This window comes from Cibotium barometz, chromosome 5 (assembly GCF_041138505.1).
Source record: "Cibotium barometz isolate CiBa-2024 chromosome 5, ASM4113850v1, whole genome shotgun sequence".
Classification (NCBI taxonomy): domain Eukaryota; kingdom Viridiplantae; phylum Streptophyta; class Polypodiopsida; order Cyatheales; family Cibotiaceae; genus Cibotium; species Cibotium barometz.
In genome coordinates, this window is record NC_141050.1 from 57158486 (window position 1) to 57175570 (window position 17085).

The 17085-nt window shown below is 47.4% G+C and overlaps 1 protein-coding gene across 5 annotated transcripts in view; it reads left to right on the forward strand.

Annotated features, from left to right (window-relative positions):
* The window catches only part of LOC147638679 (uncharacterized), a 53606-nt gene extending 36879 nt beyond the window's left edge, over positions 1-16727 (forward strand). For 2 of the 5 annotated variants that reach the window (XM_086798631.1, XM_086798633.1), the window contains 2 exons: positions 15803-15823; positions 16065-16727. In XM_086798631.1, the coding sequence (XP_086654757.1) occupies positions 15803-15823; positions 16065-16375 (332 nt within the window). In that variant the 3' untranslated portion in view covers positions 16376-16727. The remainder of the gene's footprint in view (positions 1-15802; positions 15824-16064) is intronic. The other 3 variants (XM_086798632.1, XM_086798634.1, XM_086798636.1) reach the window with 2 other exon arrangements.
* Positions 16728-17085: the final 358 nt, after the last annotated feature.

The window sequence follows — 17085 nt, forward strand, 5'->3', positions numbered from 1 at the left end:
TCCTTCATTGCCAGCAGTGTACCTGACAAACAAGTCTCTGCAACCTGTGACATGAAAGGAGGCACCTGAATCAATGATCCATGAGTGCATACCATGACCACGTGTAAGAAGTGAATGGGCATCAAGCGAAGAAGTAAATAGGACCTCATCCTCACTGCCACCTGCATGTGACACATTGATTTCTTCAATCTTGACTCCACTTTTGTCCTTTGGCTTTACATCTTTGGCTTCATCTTTCTCTTTGTCTTTGCCTTTTCCCTTTTCTTTTTGATCATTTTTCCATTTGTAGCATTGCTTTTTAATGTGTCCCTTCTTGCCACAAAAATGGCATTCCAAATCCTTTTTGGAGCGAGACTTGCTCCTTCCCCTTTCTTGGCTTTCCCCCCTTTGTTGGGATCTCCCACGTGCATTCATTGCATTGGACTTTCCAACAGAGTTGTTTTTCCTGTTCATCTCTTCTTGAAGAAGAGCACCCTCAACATCTGCATATGACAACATAGCATGCGAATTGCTAGTGGCTGTCCTGAATGTGTCCCAACTCTCTGGCAAAGTGCATAACAGAAAAGTAGCTTTGAACTCATCGTCCATTGCCAACTTTTGATTAATGACCTGGCTGACAATACCATTAAACTCATTTAGATGGGCTGTCATAGACGCCCCTTCCTTCATCTGAAGACCTATGAGTTTCTTCAACCAATACACTTTGCTTGAGGCACTTTGTTGGGCATACAAGTCCTGCAATCTCTGCCACATTCCCCAAGCTGTCTTCTCTTCACGAATGCTGAAAAGTAATGAGTCTGACACAGACAACATGATAGTAGATCTTGCCAGCTCATCCATATCTTCCCACTCTTCAGCAGTAAGAGAAGTGGGCATTACACCCCTTTCTTTGATAGGCTTGTGCTGCTTTTTCTGGAGCAACACATTGTAGCACTGGGTTTGCCAAATATCATAATTATGCGAGCCTTCAAGCTTCTTGATGTGAAGCAATGAAGAGCTCTCACCTGTGGTTGCCATAGCAAAATGCAACCTGTCAATGCCTGACTCCCTGCAAAATGTGCAAACACTGCACCAAAAGCACACAAAGTGCTCACAGTTGTTCTCCCAAGCTTTATCTCCCACTGCGGAAGCAAGAATGCAACTTTTCTCCCACTTTATGTGATGAAATCACCAAAATCTGGTTGCTGCAGATTTTGGACAGCACCTTAAATGTGCTCTGTTGCCCTTCCAAAGTACTGTACAGCAGTACCAAGTGCTCACCAATGATGTACCAAACCTGTACCGGCAAGTACAGCAACTGAAATTGAACCTTTTGGTCACTCAAAACAGTGTACAGCCATGCCAAAACATGCACAAAGCTGTGCCAAATCTGTACCAGCAGGTACAGTAGCAATAAATGCTCTCCTGGCTGTCCAAATGAGAGCTGATTTTTGAGGATTCAAGGCATAAATGTCTTGCCTGCTGCTTTGCCAAGCTCAACAAGCATACGAACTTGAAAAGCCCCTTGATTTACGATCAATTTCTGATCATACATGGTACATTGACGCACATGAAGGCATCCAGAGTGTTCACGATGCTTCCCCTTGACCACATATACATCAAAATAATGAAAGCCCTTTGATTTACAGGCACATTGAGTGCTTGTCAGGCATCAACACAATGCCCAAAGCATCAACTGCGAGTGCCTGCATGCAAATCAACTCAATCGGCACAAAAGCCCCTTGATTTGCACTGCAATTTTACCCAAATGTGCGATTTTTCACATCATACAGCATGTATGAGTGCTTAATTGCACAATTACATCAAAAACCCCAAATTTCGACATCCAATTTCCTGCAAATTGATCCTGATTGTGACCAATGTCACCCAATTTTGCCAATTTTGCTCAAAATTGAGCAATTCGACACCTGTATCTGCTCAATTGTTGATTGTACTTGCTCAATTGCAAATCCCAAAAAAAAATTGAGGAAAATACCTTGTAATTTTTTGATTTTTCTCTGATTTGCAGGCGGGTTGATGAATTAGGTGCTGCTTCTGTTCTGTGCAGGTGAGGGGGGCGAAACTTGTTGATGTTGATGCTGATTCTGTAGTGGGGCTTGGGCTGGTCACAGACGTGGCTGTGTTTGGGCAGGCGAAGGATCGTGCTGGGAACGATGCCTAAGACGGCATGCACAACCTCCAGGAATGTTGCTAGTTGCAGAAGGCGAACGATGTCCCCCACAGCATTAAAGGCTCCGTCGATGGACTGCTTGCGCGAGGCCTGCAGCCAAATGCTTGCGCAACATTGTAAGCCGTGAGGTAAAGCACGACTATGCTGTTACGCGCCATCCTGGACATAGCGCCAGTTGGAGTTGGGTTCGATGGATTCGAAGGCGTCGACTGCGTCAGCCACCACAGCACTGACTCGCGATAGTAAGGGGTGGTTCCCAAGCGAGCGAAAGGGCTCCCTGGAAGGGCTCCTGCAGTTTTGCGGCTGTTGTGGTGCAGCTGCGCCCCTTGCGAAGGGGTCGTACCGTACCGCCTGATATCCAGTCGCTAAAGCGAGGGGATTGAGAGAGGCGTTACCCTCTCTTCATGCTGGCTACTCTCCTCGCGTTTCAGCTGCCCGTGGCTACTCTCCTTGCGCTTCTTCTCCAGGGGTATGATGTCCACCAGCTTCTGTAAGCGCACACACTCAGCTCGTTTTGCAGCTCTTCTACGGTCAATTTCCAGCTCTGCACCCTTGAGAACAAAACCCTAAAACCATAGCTCTGATACCAGTTGTGTGGGAGAAGAAGAATTAGGGTTAGGTTGATTCATGTGGGAGACATACACAGAGAGAACAAGGGAGAGAGAGAGAGAGAGAGTTGTGGGGATAAGTCAACTCATCAATAGCATGAGTGTGTGACTCCCCTATCACACATGTATATTGAACTAGTACACATAGTGCACTTAGTACATTAAAAGTACTAAGTGTACTATGTACTATAACTTATGGGCTTGTACACACTATAAGGGTGGGCATTATGCCTTTACCCCAACATCTGTAAATGCTCTTTGTGATCGACCATAGATCGGCTAAAAACTAGAATATCATCGAGATAAACGATCACAAACTTGTCCAAGTACGGCCCAAAAATTTCATTCATCAGGGTCATGAAAGTGGCCGGGGCATTGGTTAACCCAAAAGGTATGACCAAAAATTCATAATGGCCATTTTGTCCGAAAGGCTGTCTTGTATTCATTACCATTACGGATACGAATTTGATGATAGCCGGACTTCAAATCAATCTTGGAAAACACCTTGGCACCAAGCAGTTGGTTGAACAACTCATCGATGCGAGGCAAAGGGAATTTGTTCTTGATTGTCAGCTTGTTGAGAGCACGGTAATCAATGCAAAGCCGCATTGATCCATCCTTCTTTTTGACAAGCAAAACCGGGGCTCCGAAGGGACTTTTGCTGGGACGGATGTGACCTTTGTCCAGCAACTCCTGTAATTGCTTTCGTATCTCCTGAGATTCAGAGTAAGAAACACGGTATGGAGCTCGGGTTGGAGGAGGTTGACCTGGGATAAGATCAATCGGGTGATCCACAGGACGACGAGGAGGCAATGTCGTTGGAGATCATTCGGAAACAAATCCTGAAAAGGCCTGAAGAAGGGTTGCTCCAAATAAGCAGTAGTTGATGATGAGGCTTGAGATTGCTCACTGGTTTCCGCTTCAATCTCCCGTAACATGACCAGGGATGTTGTACAGTCACGTTTGCGGACGAGGCGTTTGACTTGCAGGGCAGAAACAACAGTGATAGGTTTGGCACTGAAAAGGCCATGAAGTTCCAACTCTCGACCATCATGATATAACTGGATTGAATGAGAACGAAAGCTGATCACCGGATCATATCGATACAGCCAAGATTGTCCCAATATCATGTCATAATGTGACAACGGCATCACTGAAAAATTAAGGTGACCTTGGTAATCTTGAATGTGGAACTGGAGCTGTTGCACCTTTTGGTTACAATTAAGGAAGGAACCATCAGCAAGCTCGACTTGAAAAGCATCCTCAAAATGTCGGGTCTGTAGGCGAAGCTTGTGAACCAAAGAAGTGCCCACAAAATTAGTGGAACAGCCACTGTCCACCAGCACATTGATGGGATGGTCGCCAATGAAACCCAGAAGACTAAGGACCTGCTTGGAAAGATTCACCGGAACAGGGTTGGTACTTTGGCCATTAATCATCAGGGTACTGACAAACTCAGAAACGCGAACAGAACAAGCCATCTGTTTGTTCTTGTCTTTCATATGAGGCTGGTCACGCGAACAGAACAAGCCATCTGTTTGTTCTTGTCTTTCACAGGAGGCTGGTCATGATCAGCATGGTGGCAACTGTCCACCTGAGAATTGCGCCGAGTGTTGGAGGGTTTAGGACGCTGAGGACATTCATACCACCGGTGATCGCCAGAACAAATTGTGCAGAGGCCTGGGCGACTAGGTTGGGATGAAGTGGCAGTTGATGAAGAGGTTTGCTGTCCTGAAGAGGTTTCTCGCTTGAAGTTGCGCTGATCATTGCTGCGACGGTCTTGTCGAGACCGATCTCGGTTTCTGCTGCCAGAGGATTCGGTCTGAGAGGATCCTGCATTTGACGTGGAAGCTTGCTCGGAAAAGCGGGCCGGAAGGACTGTTGTCCAGAATATGGTCACCGAGAGTTTGGTTGTCGAGAATTGGGACGCTAGGGTTGGCTAGTCCCATTGGATCGATTCCGCTGGTAGGAACGGGCGCCGGAGGAAAAGTTCCTGGGAGGACGCCTGTAATCACTAATGCGCTCGACATACAAGATTGCTTCATCCAGGGTGGCAGGATTGTACTTATGGACTTCGTCTTGGATCGTGGGTTCAAGCCCGTCAATGAAGCTGTGAAGCTGGTCAGAGGGGCTGAGTGTCTCTATCTCCAGAGTCAATTTTTGAAACTCTGAGATGTACGCGGCCACGGAGCCAGTTTGACTCAGGCGGCGGAGAGAAGACCTGGCATGAAAATTCGCATTTGCAGGATCAAAAGCCTTGCGAAGAGCACGCCGGAATTTATCCCACATTGGAGTAGACTTGCCATCTGAAATCCTACGTCGCCACCAAAGGAAGGCGGTATCTTTCAAGAGGGTACTGGCCAATGACACCTTTTTATTTTCGGGCAATTCGGTATTTGAGAAATAATCCTCCATCTTGTAGAGCCAGTGATCGATTAACCGCTTATCGCGGCGGCCATTGTAGGGCTCAGGTAACTTGATGTCCATCTTTCGTGTTTGTGCTGTGGTCATTAATTTATATAAAAGTTCAACATTGTCTACCTCGGCAGTCGGATCGGGAGGAATTAAGGGATCGTCCTGCTGGCCCATCGAGGATGATGATGATGATGTTGGAGAACGCGAACGACGCGCTCGCTGTGACTTCCTAGATCCCTCGCGCTGATGTTGGTGCCGTTGTTGCGTGTCTTCCATTTGTGATCTCATTGAGGCCATACCATCGAAAAAGGCCTTTTGCAAGTCCTCCATCTGTTGTTAAAGAGTAGTCATCTGCAAGGCCTCCATCTGAGGATCGGTGGGTGGCACGTTGTCGTGCGAAGTCGACATCTGGAGAACTCAGAGAGAGTATTGTGGTGAAGCAGGAAAGGTCCACCCGAAATGTAGGATGGAAGAAACAGCTGCTGTAGAGGCAGTAAACAGGATCCTCGTACTCGAAGTCGGGGTCTTCCACTTCCTCGGGATCGTCCTCGGAGGTTACTGCGTCGGCTTCCGCCAAAGAACTGGGTACCGGAGATAATGGAGTATAGTTGGGGACGAAGATCTCGCAGTAAAATGTCACAGGAGGGCGCGTGGAGGAGATATTGCGGAGGCCATCCACACTGCACTCTGGAAGAAAGTGTGCCAATTGCGGGTACCGTGACAGAAAATACTCGAAATGAGTTAGATGCAGCGGCTCGTAGGTGAGGAAAATAGTCCAAATCGCCCAAGTGTCGCGTTCGGTTACATGCGGGCTGCTGACATGTATGCGGTACACCTGTGAGGCCGGGGATGCTGGGATAGGAGAGACCGGAAGACTTGGAATCCACCTAGCATCGGCGGGAAGTGGCACTGAGTCTGGAGTGGGGACATGAGGAGGGCTGTGTTCGGGAAGAAGAGCCTCGGGGATCTCGTCGATATAACTCAGGTAAGAGATGTGCATGTCGGGCTCCTCCGGAAAGTTGTCCATGAAGCATGCACGTAGAGGGCGAGAGTACACAGAGTATGTGGTGTGGGCAAAGCCAGGAGAACCCACGAACAGCCAGGAGGAAGGTCGCCTAATCGTTGGGAAGAGGGAGGCGAATAAGAACAAGGCGGCATCCTGACAGCCGGGGGGGGGGGGGGGGGGGGGGGGGGCGGGTGGTGGTTGCCGAAATCGCCCAGGGTGGCGGTTCACACCAGCGCACGCCCGTTGGGTTTTTTGTTTTTTGAAAGACCCACGTGGCAATAGTGCGTATGAATTGTTTTGTTTGTTGTTTTCTTGGTGGTGTAAAGGTGACGGCTTGGAGCACGTCGCCGAGTGAAACGATGCGCCGCCCCGCCGACTGGATTGCGCCGCTTTGAAGGGCACCGGCAGCGACTAAGCGAAGAGAAGGCGCTCATCGGTGGTGAGGGCTCCGGGCCGACAGCTGGCAGCGAACGAGGTGAAGAGGGGGGGGGCTCCATATTTAGCAGCAAAAGGGGCAATTCCCGCCATGTTGCGAACGCTTAACACCACCAGTTAGCAGGGAGGGAGAGTAGTCCAGATATGCAGCAAGGGTTCCCTCTCTGCTATTCACACAATGCGTGTGTATGGGTGTGAGACCTTTTGTGTTTGTTTACATCACTTTGAGCAAGGATTTACGCCAAGTCCACCATCGCTTTGCTTCTTCCATACAACACCGAGAGGAGAGGTGGATGAGGGAGTGCCGTGGAGAGGGTGAGGGCTTCACAACCCACGGGTAGGAAAAAAAATTTTGCTCTAATACCACTGTGAGGATTATGTTGTTAATCCCTCATATTGTGTACTAATTACTACTTAAGTACTTAACTTAGAACAAGAACCTTCAGGAGAACACTTGAGAGAAGATTGAATTGACTTGTTGTATTAAACTGAGTACAATAGGTCTCTTATATAAGAGATGAAGAGACACATTTGAAGAGGCATGTCCTTTGACGAAAGGACATGACCTTAGACGAAAGGATACAACTTTAGGCTAAGGGATGTGTCTATTCGATGTAGAGGCACAACCATTCATCAAGGGATACAACCATTCGTCGAAGGGATGTGGCTATTCGATGAAGAGGTACATCCTTTGGCGAAGAGTCGCAACCAGTCGAGGGTAGGGGTTCCCTTTGGCTGGTTACTCTTTGCATCTGCAACAGGAATCAGCAATGAAGAGAGAATCTGATACATAAATACGTCACAATCGTGACAGTCAGCCTCAGTACCTTCAGGTGAATACAAAGATGTCACCAAGCGACTCCTAGATGAAAACTGAGCCTGTCTGTAACAAGCGGAGTGGAGGTGCTACCCCCCTCTTGAGCATCAAGCAATGCTCTAGACCCCAGTTCTGTTGAACCTGAATGAGCCGTTGCAAGAGTCGGCTCCAACTCAAAGGCATCAAGATAAAGTTGCAATACCTGAGGTGAATCTACTAAGTCACCCTCCTCCATCCACTTCGCATCCATCAGTGAATAGTTCTTGAACTTCACAAGATAGCGACAGGAAACTTTACCTCATACCTTTCTTTCCTTGTGTGCCAGTATCTGCTCGGGAATAAGAACCTCATCAAGTTCCTCTGCTTCCAACTGAGCCTCATCTGATACATCCACAGGCACCAAAACCTGCTTGCACTCCACCCAAGTGGTAAGCACAAGTCCCCAATGAAGCATAGTAGATCACCACTGCTAAACATAGAAAGAAGCTTCCTTTCGAACCCATGAAGCCTCCGCGAAGATACCACTGATGACAAAGTGTTGAAAGCCATAGCCTTCAACCCATCTCTTGCACCATAACACTTAAACTGCCTCTTGTTCCTGGCCACTATTTCCTATCCTTGGTGTCTTTTCACCAGAGCTCCATCTTCAGCTTTTGCTCTTCACCTCATATAGGTAAAGACACACAATCCTGCACTGTCTCCTGTACTTCCTTTTCACTTTCCACATGTTGAAGCTTTTGATGTGACAACTATGGGCTCGCCTCCTTGAGAAAGTCCACGATATCCCGGCGATGGAACCATGAAACCGGCCTTCAGAAATCTGACGGGCGGTGAAACAAACACTTGCACACAAAACACTTCATCACCCATGGGAACCTGGAAAAGTTAACAAACAAGGGGAGCTAGACTGCTCCTGCAAACAAAAAGTATAAGGACACCGATTGGCCCCAAAACGCAATGGCGCCCCTCGCGGTATTTCTTTACTTGACCAAAATTTGAGTACAAAGTACAACTTGTAGAATCCTCTACGAATAGGATCCCTCGAAGCTTTCACCCAGGACTTCCAAATAAAAACTCTCGTTATTACAGCAAAGCATTCCATAGAGAAGGCACACCTGTACAACACCTCCCTGCTTGTAAAGGTCTTCTCCATTTGTACCATAGATCTCTCAAACCCTTTCCCAAACAACAGTAGGGCTATACCAAACCATATGTCCTTCCCTATAGTCACAGCTTGCATGTAACCTCGAGAAAACTAGAACCTGTTCACATGAATCCAGAGACATGCTTTCCATATGAAACCAAAGACCTGTATCCGATAAACCATAGACCTGTATCCCATAACACTGTTTCCTCGATACCAAAGTCTTTTTCCTCTCGAAAAACCAATGTCCTGTTTCCATGAGAAAAATCCACATATGTACCATCCAATCATGGTGCCAAAAACCCAGGGTTGTTTTCCATAGCACCAAGTGAGAGAAAAATAGAGAACCTGTAAGCAAATCCCTGAGCACATATAAGTTTGACACAAAGAGAAATCACACCATCTCTCCCATGAACATTGTCTCGTGCATCTATAGCTTGTTCTCCTGTTCAAAGTCTCTTGTAATTCCATGGTGCGCAAAAGAGAAAACACACCGGGCCGTTATGATGAAAGAGAGAGGTTATACAGTGGTCGGCTGTCTCTGTCCAGGAGCGCCTCCCCCTTGTTTCGCCTGCAATCTGCCCGACTGGCTGCAACTACGCCTGCCTGGCTGCCCGTTGCTGGCTGCCCAACTGGCTGCCCGCCGCAGTCACCTGGTCGCCTGCCTGGCTGTAGTCCATACGCGCAGCAGCGCGTCCACCTGGCGCCCTCAGCCCTACGCAGCCTGCCTGCCCGCCTGTACCACACACCACGACCACATGATGACTTCGACGATGACCACATGGCGACCTGCCCTCCTTCAGCTTTTTCCTCACTTACATGTATGTTTTCGCATTTTTCTGGGTGTGGGAGAGTTGTCGGCTATCTCCTTTTGCTAGCCGATTGCTAGTTTGCTACCCGACTTGTCCTGGTAACCTAGCCGATTGCTGGTAACCTAACCGATTGTTGGTTACCTGGCCGACTGGCATATATTTGGTCGTGAGAACTTTTAGTGCTGGTTGTGAGCATTTGGCTGCTATCGGCTTGTTCTGGATTGGCCGACCAGCAGCCTGGGGCCATATAAAATGGCCCCTTGCCTCCCACACTTGACATTGTACATTGTGGGATTTTCTGGTGTGTATATAGCAGAGTTACACAGCTTCTCTCTCTCTCTCTCTCTCTCTCTCTCTCATTTGCGTTTTGCTCTCTACAGCAGTTGTCTTCATTTCCACTGTGCATTCTGACATGGTATCAGAGCCCTAGGTGGCTTGAAGCTTGGAGACAGTGGGACCTCGAGGGTTTGCTGATCTGAGGTGCTAATTGGAAATTGCTTGGGCTGTTCGGGACTTGTAGATCGGGTAGAAGGTGGCCATCACCGTTGGACAGCCACCTTGCATATTATTTGCGGCCTCTTCTTCTTCTTTTTTCCCACCCACCCTCCCTCCCTTCACAAGACCTTGTGAACCCTTGAGATGGCAAACTTGCTTGAGATGGCTGAGAAGCACGTGAAGATCCCTACACTCCCCACGTTCCCGGTGGACTGACAGTTGGATGGGAACAACTACGGCATATGGAAGGTAATGATGGAGTCCGTTTTGGAGTCTTATGACTTGGCTGATTTCATTGTAGTTGGTGTTTCACAGTCGGAGTTGGAAGATGGAGAGTTACCCTCTATACGGAAGAACTGAGAGGCTCAGGCACAGTTATGGGATCGCGTCAATGCCCGCGTTCGTTCTTTCGTCTTTCTAAATTGCACACCACAGGTGATCAACCATATAAAGCATATGATACTGGCCAGAGGGATTTGGCAGCATTTGGCTTCTCTGTATAACAGGGTATCACCCGTGAAGCATATCTCCTTGGAAGTTCAGATGCAGGTTATGACAATATCTTCAGAGGATATGGCCATCACGTTGTTGTCTCATTTGCTCTCTCAGCACGCAGCATTTTACTCCTCTTTGATCACTAGTGGTAGGCTCTGCACCATCACTCGGGAGGAGCTTGTGCCAATGGTCTTGGACCAGGAAGAGCGTTTTACGAACCCCCCATAGGGCGGAGGTTCTGAGGCCTTGACTGGCCAGCAGTCGAAAGGCCGTAACAACAACTAAGGGAAGTCTTTTGAGAAGAAGCCCGATTCAGACCGTGAGAAACTGAAGGCCGAGCGGACCTGTAAACGATTGTGGCGAGTGTCACGACCCTGTGTATTTGTACAAGCGTATCCGAACATTGGGCATTGTGGTCAGTGTGCAGGATATTTTTTTATATGTTCACACTTGGGGTCAAATTTTGAAGGGTCCTTTTCATAACCCAAGGGGACAAAGGTTTATAACCCATGGGGGACAATAGTTTGGAGGGAACAAAGGTTTAAAACCTTAAAAAAAGAAGAAGAAAAGAACCCTTTGTGGTGGTCGTGGCCCTTTTTGGGGAGGGCACTTTATTTTTGGAAAACTTTTGGTTTTGGAGTAGTCGGCTGCAACATACGGGGAAGTGCTTTTTCGCTCTTGGAAAAAAAGTGGCGTGCTGGATTGCAGGAGTGAGCAGGGCGCACAGGGCTGAATACGCTTCCCTCTCTCTCTCTCCTTTGGAAGGGGACTGGCGGGCTGCAGGAAAGCGCAAGGCTGGATTTCTCTTGCTCTCTCTTGCTCTCGTGGGAAGACTGGCGGGCTGTGCTACAGCACACAGCACACACACAGGTTTTTCCCTCTTTGCAACAGGCTGGTGTACTGGTCGGGCAGCGCACACGGTCTCTTTTTCTTTCGATTTAGGAAGGTTAGCAGGCTGGACTACTGAGGCACAGAACTGCAGGACAGCGCTGGGCCTTTCTCACGCCTCCTCTTTGTCTCGTGGAAGGTGGCAGATTGCAGGAGCAGCAGAGACGTGTTGCTGGACAGAGACAGCCGGCCATTGATACTCTCTCTTTTTACAGGCTTGTGGGTGGTGTCAGACGCACGTCGGTTAAAGCTCTTCTTTCTTCGGCTCGTTGGTTGTTCAGGAGTGCTACTCTTGGTCCCTTGTGAGAGGAGGGATTTGCAGCCTAAGAGGGCAGAAACAGGAGCAAATCTGACATATTTTTGGAAGAGTTTACAGGCTGATGTATGGCTGGTTTTTGGCTATGTGCATGGGCCAATTAGATGCATAATTCAAGGCCTCATGGATGTACTATCTTGGCTGATTAGAGGTGAATAACAGTGTGGGGTTTTGGGGCACAAGGCTGTGTGTAACCTCTATGCTAAGAGGTCCAGAGGATTGGCAGATTGGACATGCATATGTATAAGCCATGAGTGGCCATGATGTGTTTAGTTAAACTCTTCCATTGAATGTGAATAAAGAAATACTGAAAGGAACGCTAAGCTTTGGGGCCAACAAGTGTCCTTGTTCTTTTTGTGTAGGAGCACTCTAGCTCCCATTCTATCTGTCTTATTTGCTGGATTACAATTGTGTTTGGGTGATTGCTAGTCTGCCGCACTTTGGTTTCTACCAGAGACCGGTTTCAACGAGAAAGGCCACTATTGGAGGAAGTGTCCCAAGCGGAATACTGAGAAGAGTGCTGATTCTTCAGCTTCAGTTGCAAAGACTCCAGAGTTTGTGCACTTGGAGATTTTGGACACAGATGCTTCATCTTCTTCGAGCGAGGAGGCAGTTGGCTTCACCATCAGGGATACTCGGGAGTGGATTCTTGGTAGTGGTGCTTCCAGGCACATCACTCTTCTTGTGAGTTCTTACAGGATCTTAAATGGCAGTCAGGTCTCATTTTCATTGGCGACAATTCCACTATACCGATTCATAGTGAGGGTAGGATGGAGATCATTCTCGATGACAGAGGGGGGAAGCATTCCTCTCGTGTTCTTTACGTCCCCGCACTTGGTTTTCATCTATTGTTAGTGCATGATGTTTGCAAGGTTGGCTTCCGGGTGGAGTTTGAGAAGCATTATGTTGCTCTTCGGGACAGAGAAACATGGCAGGTTGTTTGGGAAGGCGGAGTGGAGAACAGTATCTACAAACTCTCACCACGCTCCTCTCTGACAGGCACTCAGATCGGTGATTTGTGGCACTTTCGGTTTGGCCACTTGAATGTGGATGCGTTACGGCGGGCTTTTCGGGACCAGATGGTGGTTGGCTTTGCAGATGTTGGTAGCAGGCAGGGACACTGTAGTTCTTGCATTCGTGGTAAGGAGCACATGGAATCTTTTTGAAGCAGGCTTCCAGGCGGGCTTCGAAACCTTTGGAGTTGGTACACACTGACTTGTGTGGACCTATGCAGACCCCATCCTTGGGAGGTTCTTTGTATTTTATGCTGCTTGTTGATGATTATAGCAGATTCACATGGGTTTATTTCCTTTCCCAGAAGGATCAAGCTTTTGCTCTGTTCAAGGAGTGGCATGTGATGGTGGAGAAAGAGTTTGGCTTATAGATAAAGACTCTTTGGACTAACAAAGGATGAGAGTTTTCTTCCAATGTGTTTGTGTGGTTTTGTGCGGAGCATGGAATCAAGCGGGAGCTGGCCAATACAGGTTCGCCTTTAGAGAATGGAGTAGTTGAGCGTAAGAATCAGATTGTGGTGGAGATGGCGAGGACAATGTCGGAGCATCGTGATTTTCCTCGTCCACTTTGGGGAGAGGCTGTGGCTACGGCTGTCCATATCCTGAACCGATTTCCGATAACTTTAGTACCAAAAGATGACTCCCTTTGAGGCTTATTTTGGTAGGAAACTAGATGTCTCCCATTTCCATGTGTTTGGGAGTGATGCCTATGTTCACATTCCAAAGAAGCAGGGAGGGAAGCCTGACTCGAAGTCCCAGAAGCTTGTCTTTGTGGAATATAACTCTCTTTCCAAAGGATACAGGTTGTATGACCCGGAGCGGAACGAGGTTGTTGCAGCAGAGATCTTGTTTTTGATGAGCATGTTCCAGTATCTACTGTTGATGAGCTACCACTTCTTGGACACCTAGATGAGTCTGATGATGATTCCCAATCGATTGTTCCAGCTGGACAGCCTCAGTCATTTGAGGAGGTTGAGCCTCCGCAGTAGCAGGAGGTTCCGCGTTCTGTTCGAGTACTGAGGTGGTTGTTAGACATCCTTCGGGAGTCGGGTGGTACGGAGCTTCCCTCCGAGTGGACCACAGAGGACAGACCTCGAAGATCGCATGGAGTTCGTGAGGACAAAGGTCATTCAGCAAAGCTCTTATAGGTAAACTATGCTTTGATGTCTCGTATCATGGGGACAAAGAGCCCACGTTCGTAAAGGAAGCCCTTTCACAGGATACTTGGAGGAAAGCCATGCAAGTGGAACTGGATGCCATAGAGAAGAATAAAACTTGGGAGTTGTTTCCGAGGCTGTCAAAACGGTCAGTCATTGGTGTCAAGTGGGTCTTTAAGATCAAGTATACGTCAGATGGATCGGTGGGCAAACACAAAGCTAGACTTGTGGCTAAGGGTTATGCTCAGCGGCTTGGCATTGACTATGAGGATACCTTTGCACTGACAGCGACGATGACCACGATTCAGACCGTTCTTGCCCTTGCCTCTTCTTAGCGGTTGCCCGTATATCAGATGGATGTGAAATCCACGTTCCTTAATGGTGACTTGCTGCAGGAGGCGTATGTTGAGTAGCCTCCAAGCTTTGAGGTTCCAGGATCAAAGGGGATGGTTTACAAAGGCCTTGTATGGTCTTAAGCAAGCTCCCAGGGCTTGGAATCAGAAGATTGATTCCTTCTTTCTACGGACTGGATTTCAGAGATCAGTTGGAGATCCTAACTTGTATCTCTTTCGGGAACGCGGCTTGGTCACGTTGATCATCCTTTATGTGGATGACTTGATTCTCACTGGGGGTCATGTGGAGCACTGCAGTGATGAAGACTGCCTTGTTAAAGGAGTTTGAGATGACTGACTTAGGCTTACTCCACTTCTTCTTGGGATTGGAGATCTTGCAGACCCAGAGGGGGTTCTTTGTCTCTCAGCAGCAGTATGTTCATGAGTTGCTTGAGGACTTTGGGATGGAGAACTGCAAACCTATCACGTCACCGATGGACCCGAACACGAAGCTTACAGTGAATGATCCTTGTGAGCCGGTTGATGCCTCTCTATATGGGAAGCTGGTTGGTTCATCGATCTGGTTGCCGAACACCAGATTGGACTTAGCTTTCCTGTGGGGTTGTTGAGCTCGTTCATGCAGATGCCTTTGAAGTCTTATTGGGACGCATGATTGCGGATCTTGCGGTATCTGCAGGGTACGAAGGATCTTGGACTCTTCTACAACACTGGATGGGAAACGAAGGATCGAGTCCGACTCCAATGGTGGAGCGACTCAGATTGGGGAGGAGATCCAGACACGAGGAGATCTACATCAGGCTATAGTTTTACCCTCAGCTCAGGAGGTGTTTCATGGAGCAGCAAGAGGCAGCCAACTATTACCTTATCGTCCTACAGAGGCAAAGTACTGGGTTAATTGTGGTGCTGCTTGCGAGGTTGTGTGGTTGTGGAGGTTGCTTGGTGAGATTGGGTTTCCATAGAAGGAGCCCACGGTCATCCAGTGCGATAATTAGAGCTGTATCGCTATTGCTTGGAACCTAGTCTTCCATGCCTGGACCAAGCACATATAGATACAATATCACTTTGTTCGTGAGAAGATTTTGGCCGGTGACATCTTGCGGCGGACCTCTTCACGAAGTCTCTACCAAAGGCTATGCTCCGTCGACACTCTAGCTCACTGGGGTTGGTTCCACATCCAGGAGCTGAGAGGGGGTGTTAGCAGTCATCTCCTGTTGTCTGTACATTACACCAGTCGGCCTGTTCTGGACTGGACGACCAGCAGCCTGGGGCCATATAAAATGGCCCCTTGCCCCCCACACTTGACATTGTACATCGTGGGATTTTCTGGTGTGTATATAGCAGAGTTACACAGCTTCTCTTCTCTCTCATCTGCGTTTTGCTCTCTACAGCAGTTGTCTTCATTTCTGCTGTGCATTCTGACACCTCCATGGCCCATGTACCCACTGACCTTACTCTCTAGGCTTGTGCTTGAGTATGAAGGTTTCCTGTATTTACAGGATATATCAGTTTTTATCAGTGTTGCTGGCCATAGTGCTATGATTGATTTGCATTTGCCTCGTTAAAAAATTTGGACCTGGATGATGCTATTTTTGAAGTAAATGGAGGTTGGTCTGTTTTAGAGGCTACCTTTGTCCTGCAGTGGTAACTGATTAGCTTGCGTGTTGTCTTTTTCTTACAGGTTTTGGAAACAACACTGCAGGTTGGTATCCTCGAAACTCGTGGGTTCATCTCATATCACTGGGATCCATTGTCTTGAAGCTCTGATGTAAAGTTTTGCAAGATTGAAACATTGAAAATGCTTATCTTCATCATTGTGCCCAAACAATGGTCTTTCATGGGATTTTCTGCATTATGCTCTAAAATCGTGTTCGATTGTTTTAATTTAGTTTTATGTGCATGTGTTGACCAAGTTAACGACTTGAAACTGAACTTATTACTAGAGCTTTCAGACTGTACTGGAGTTGATTCGAGCATGCAAGAAGAGTTGGACAAGAATTCAGTTGATCTGCTAACTGAGGAGCTCAAAATACAGGGTACTGTAGCTGATGAAAGCCAACAAAGGGCTGACTCTGCACTGTTGGAGGCCAAGAAGCTGAGCTCTCAGTATCAAAAGGAGGCGGAGAAATGCAATAGTGGGATGAAAACTTGCGAAGAAGCCAGAGAGAAAGCAGAAGCAGCTTTGACAGCACAGAAGGTGGTTTCCATAATGTGGGAGCAGAGAGCGAGGAATTTGGGATGGAAAAGTGGATAGGTGGTGGGCAAAAATCAACTCATTTAAGGATGGACAGTATGGGGAACTGATTACTCCTGCATGTGATGGCAATGTCCTCTCAGAAGGCTGTCACCTTGAACCAATGTTTGGGTGGACCAAAAGTCAATATCCATATTGATTTTGAACCATGTCAATTATACAAAAGATTGTCATTTTTTTCAAGATAGATTCTCAGCTCTGAAATTTATTGTAAAAAGAGGTCTGAAATTCTTCGAAGGCATATTTTTTTTTTTTGGAATTCATTTTCTGTACCTGGCTTTTCCATCTTGTGATCAAGATGAGCTGCAGGCTTCTATTTGGTTATGGTATGAGAAAGATAAAGTCGCTTTGATGCTTGCGTTTGCAATGGTAGGTTTATCGGTGTTATGGTGCAGTTGAACAATCAATGCATTTTTGACCATTGTAAAGAGTCGACCATGGTTGTGGTGATTACAATGAGAGTTACAGAAGAATTTTCAGTGAACTGAGCAAATGACGTACGGGAATCAAAGAACGCCCCACAGGACTCTGTATTTAAGCAGGTCAAAGTCTGCATTGCAATAATTGACTTGGATACTCTTTTGGATAAACAGCAAGATTGCATTATCAAGGTTGAGGGTGACAAAATGCTGTCAAACTACTGGTAAGCTGTCAAAAGTTTGTTTCAAGGGAGGCTACCTTTTTTTATATGCAAATAGTTGATTGCTTAG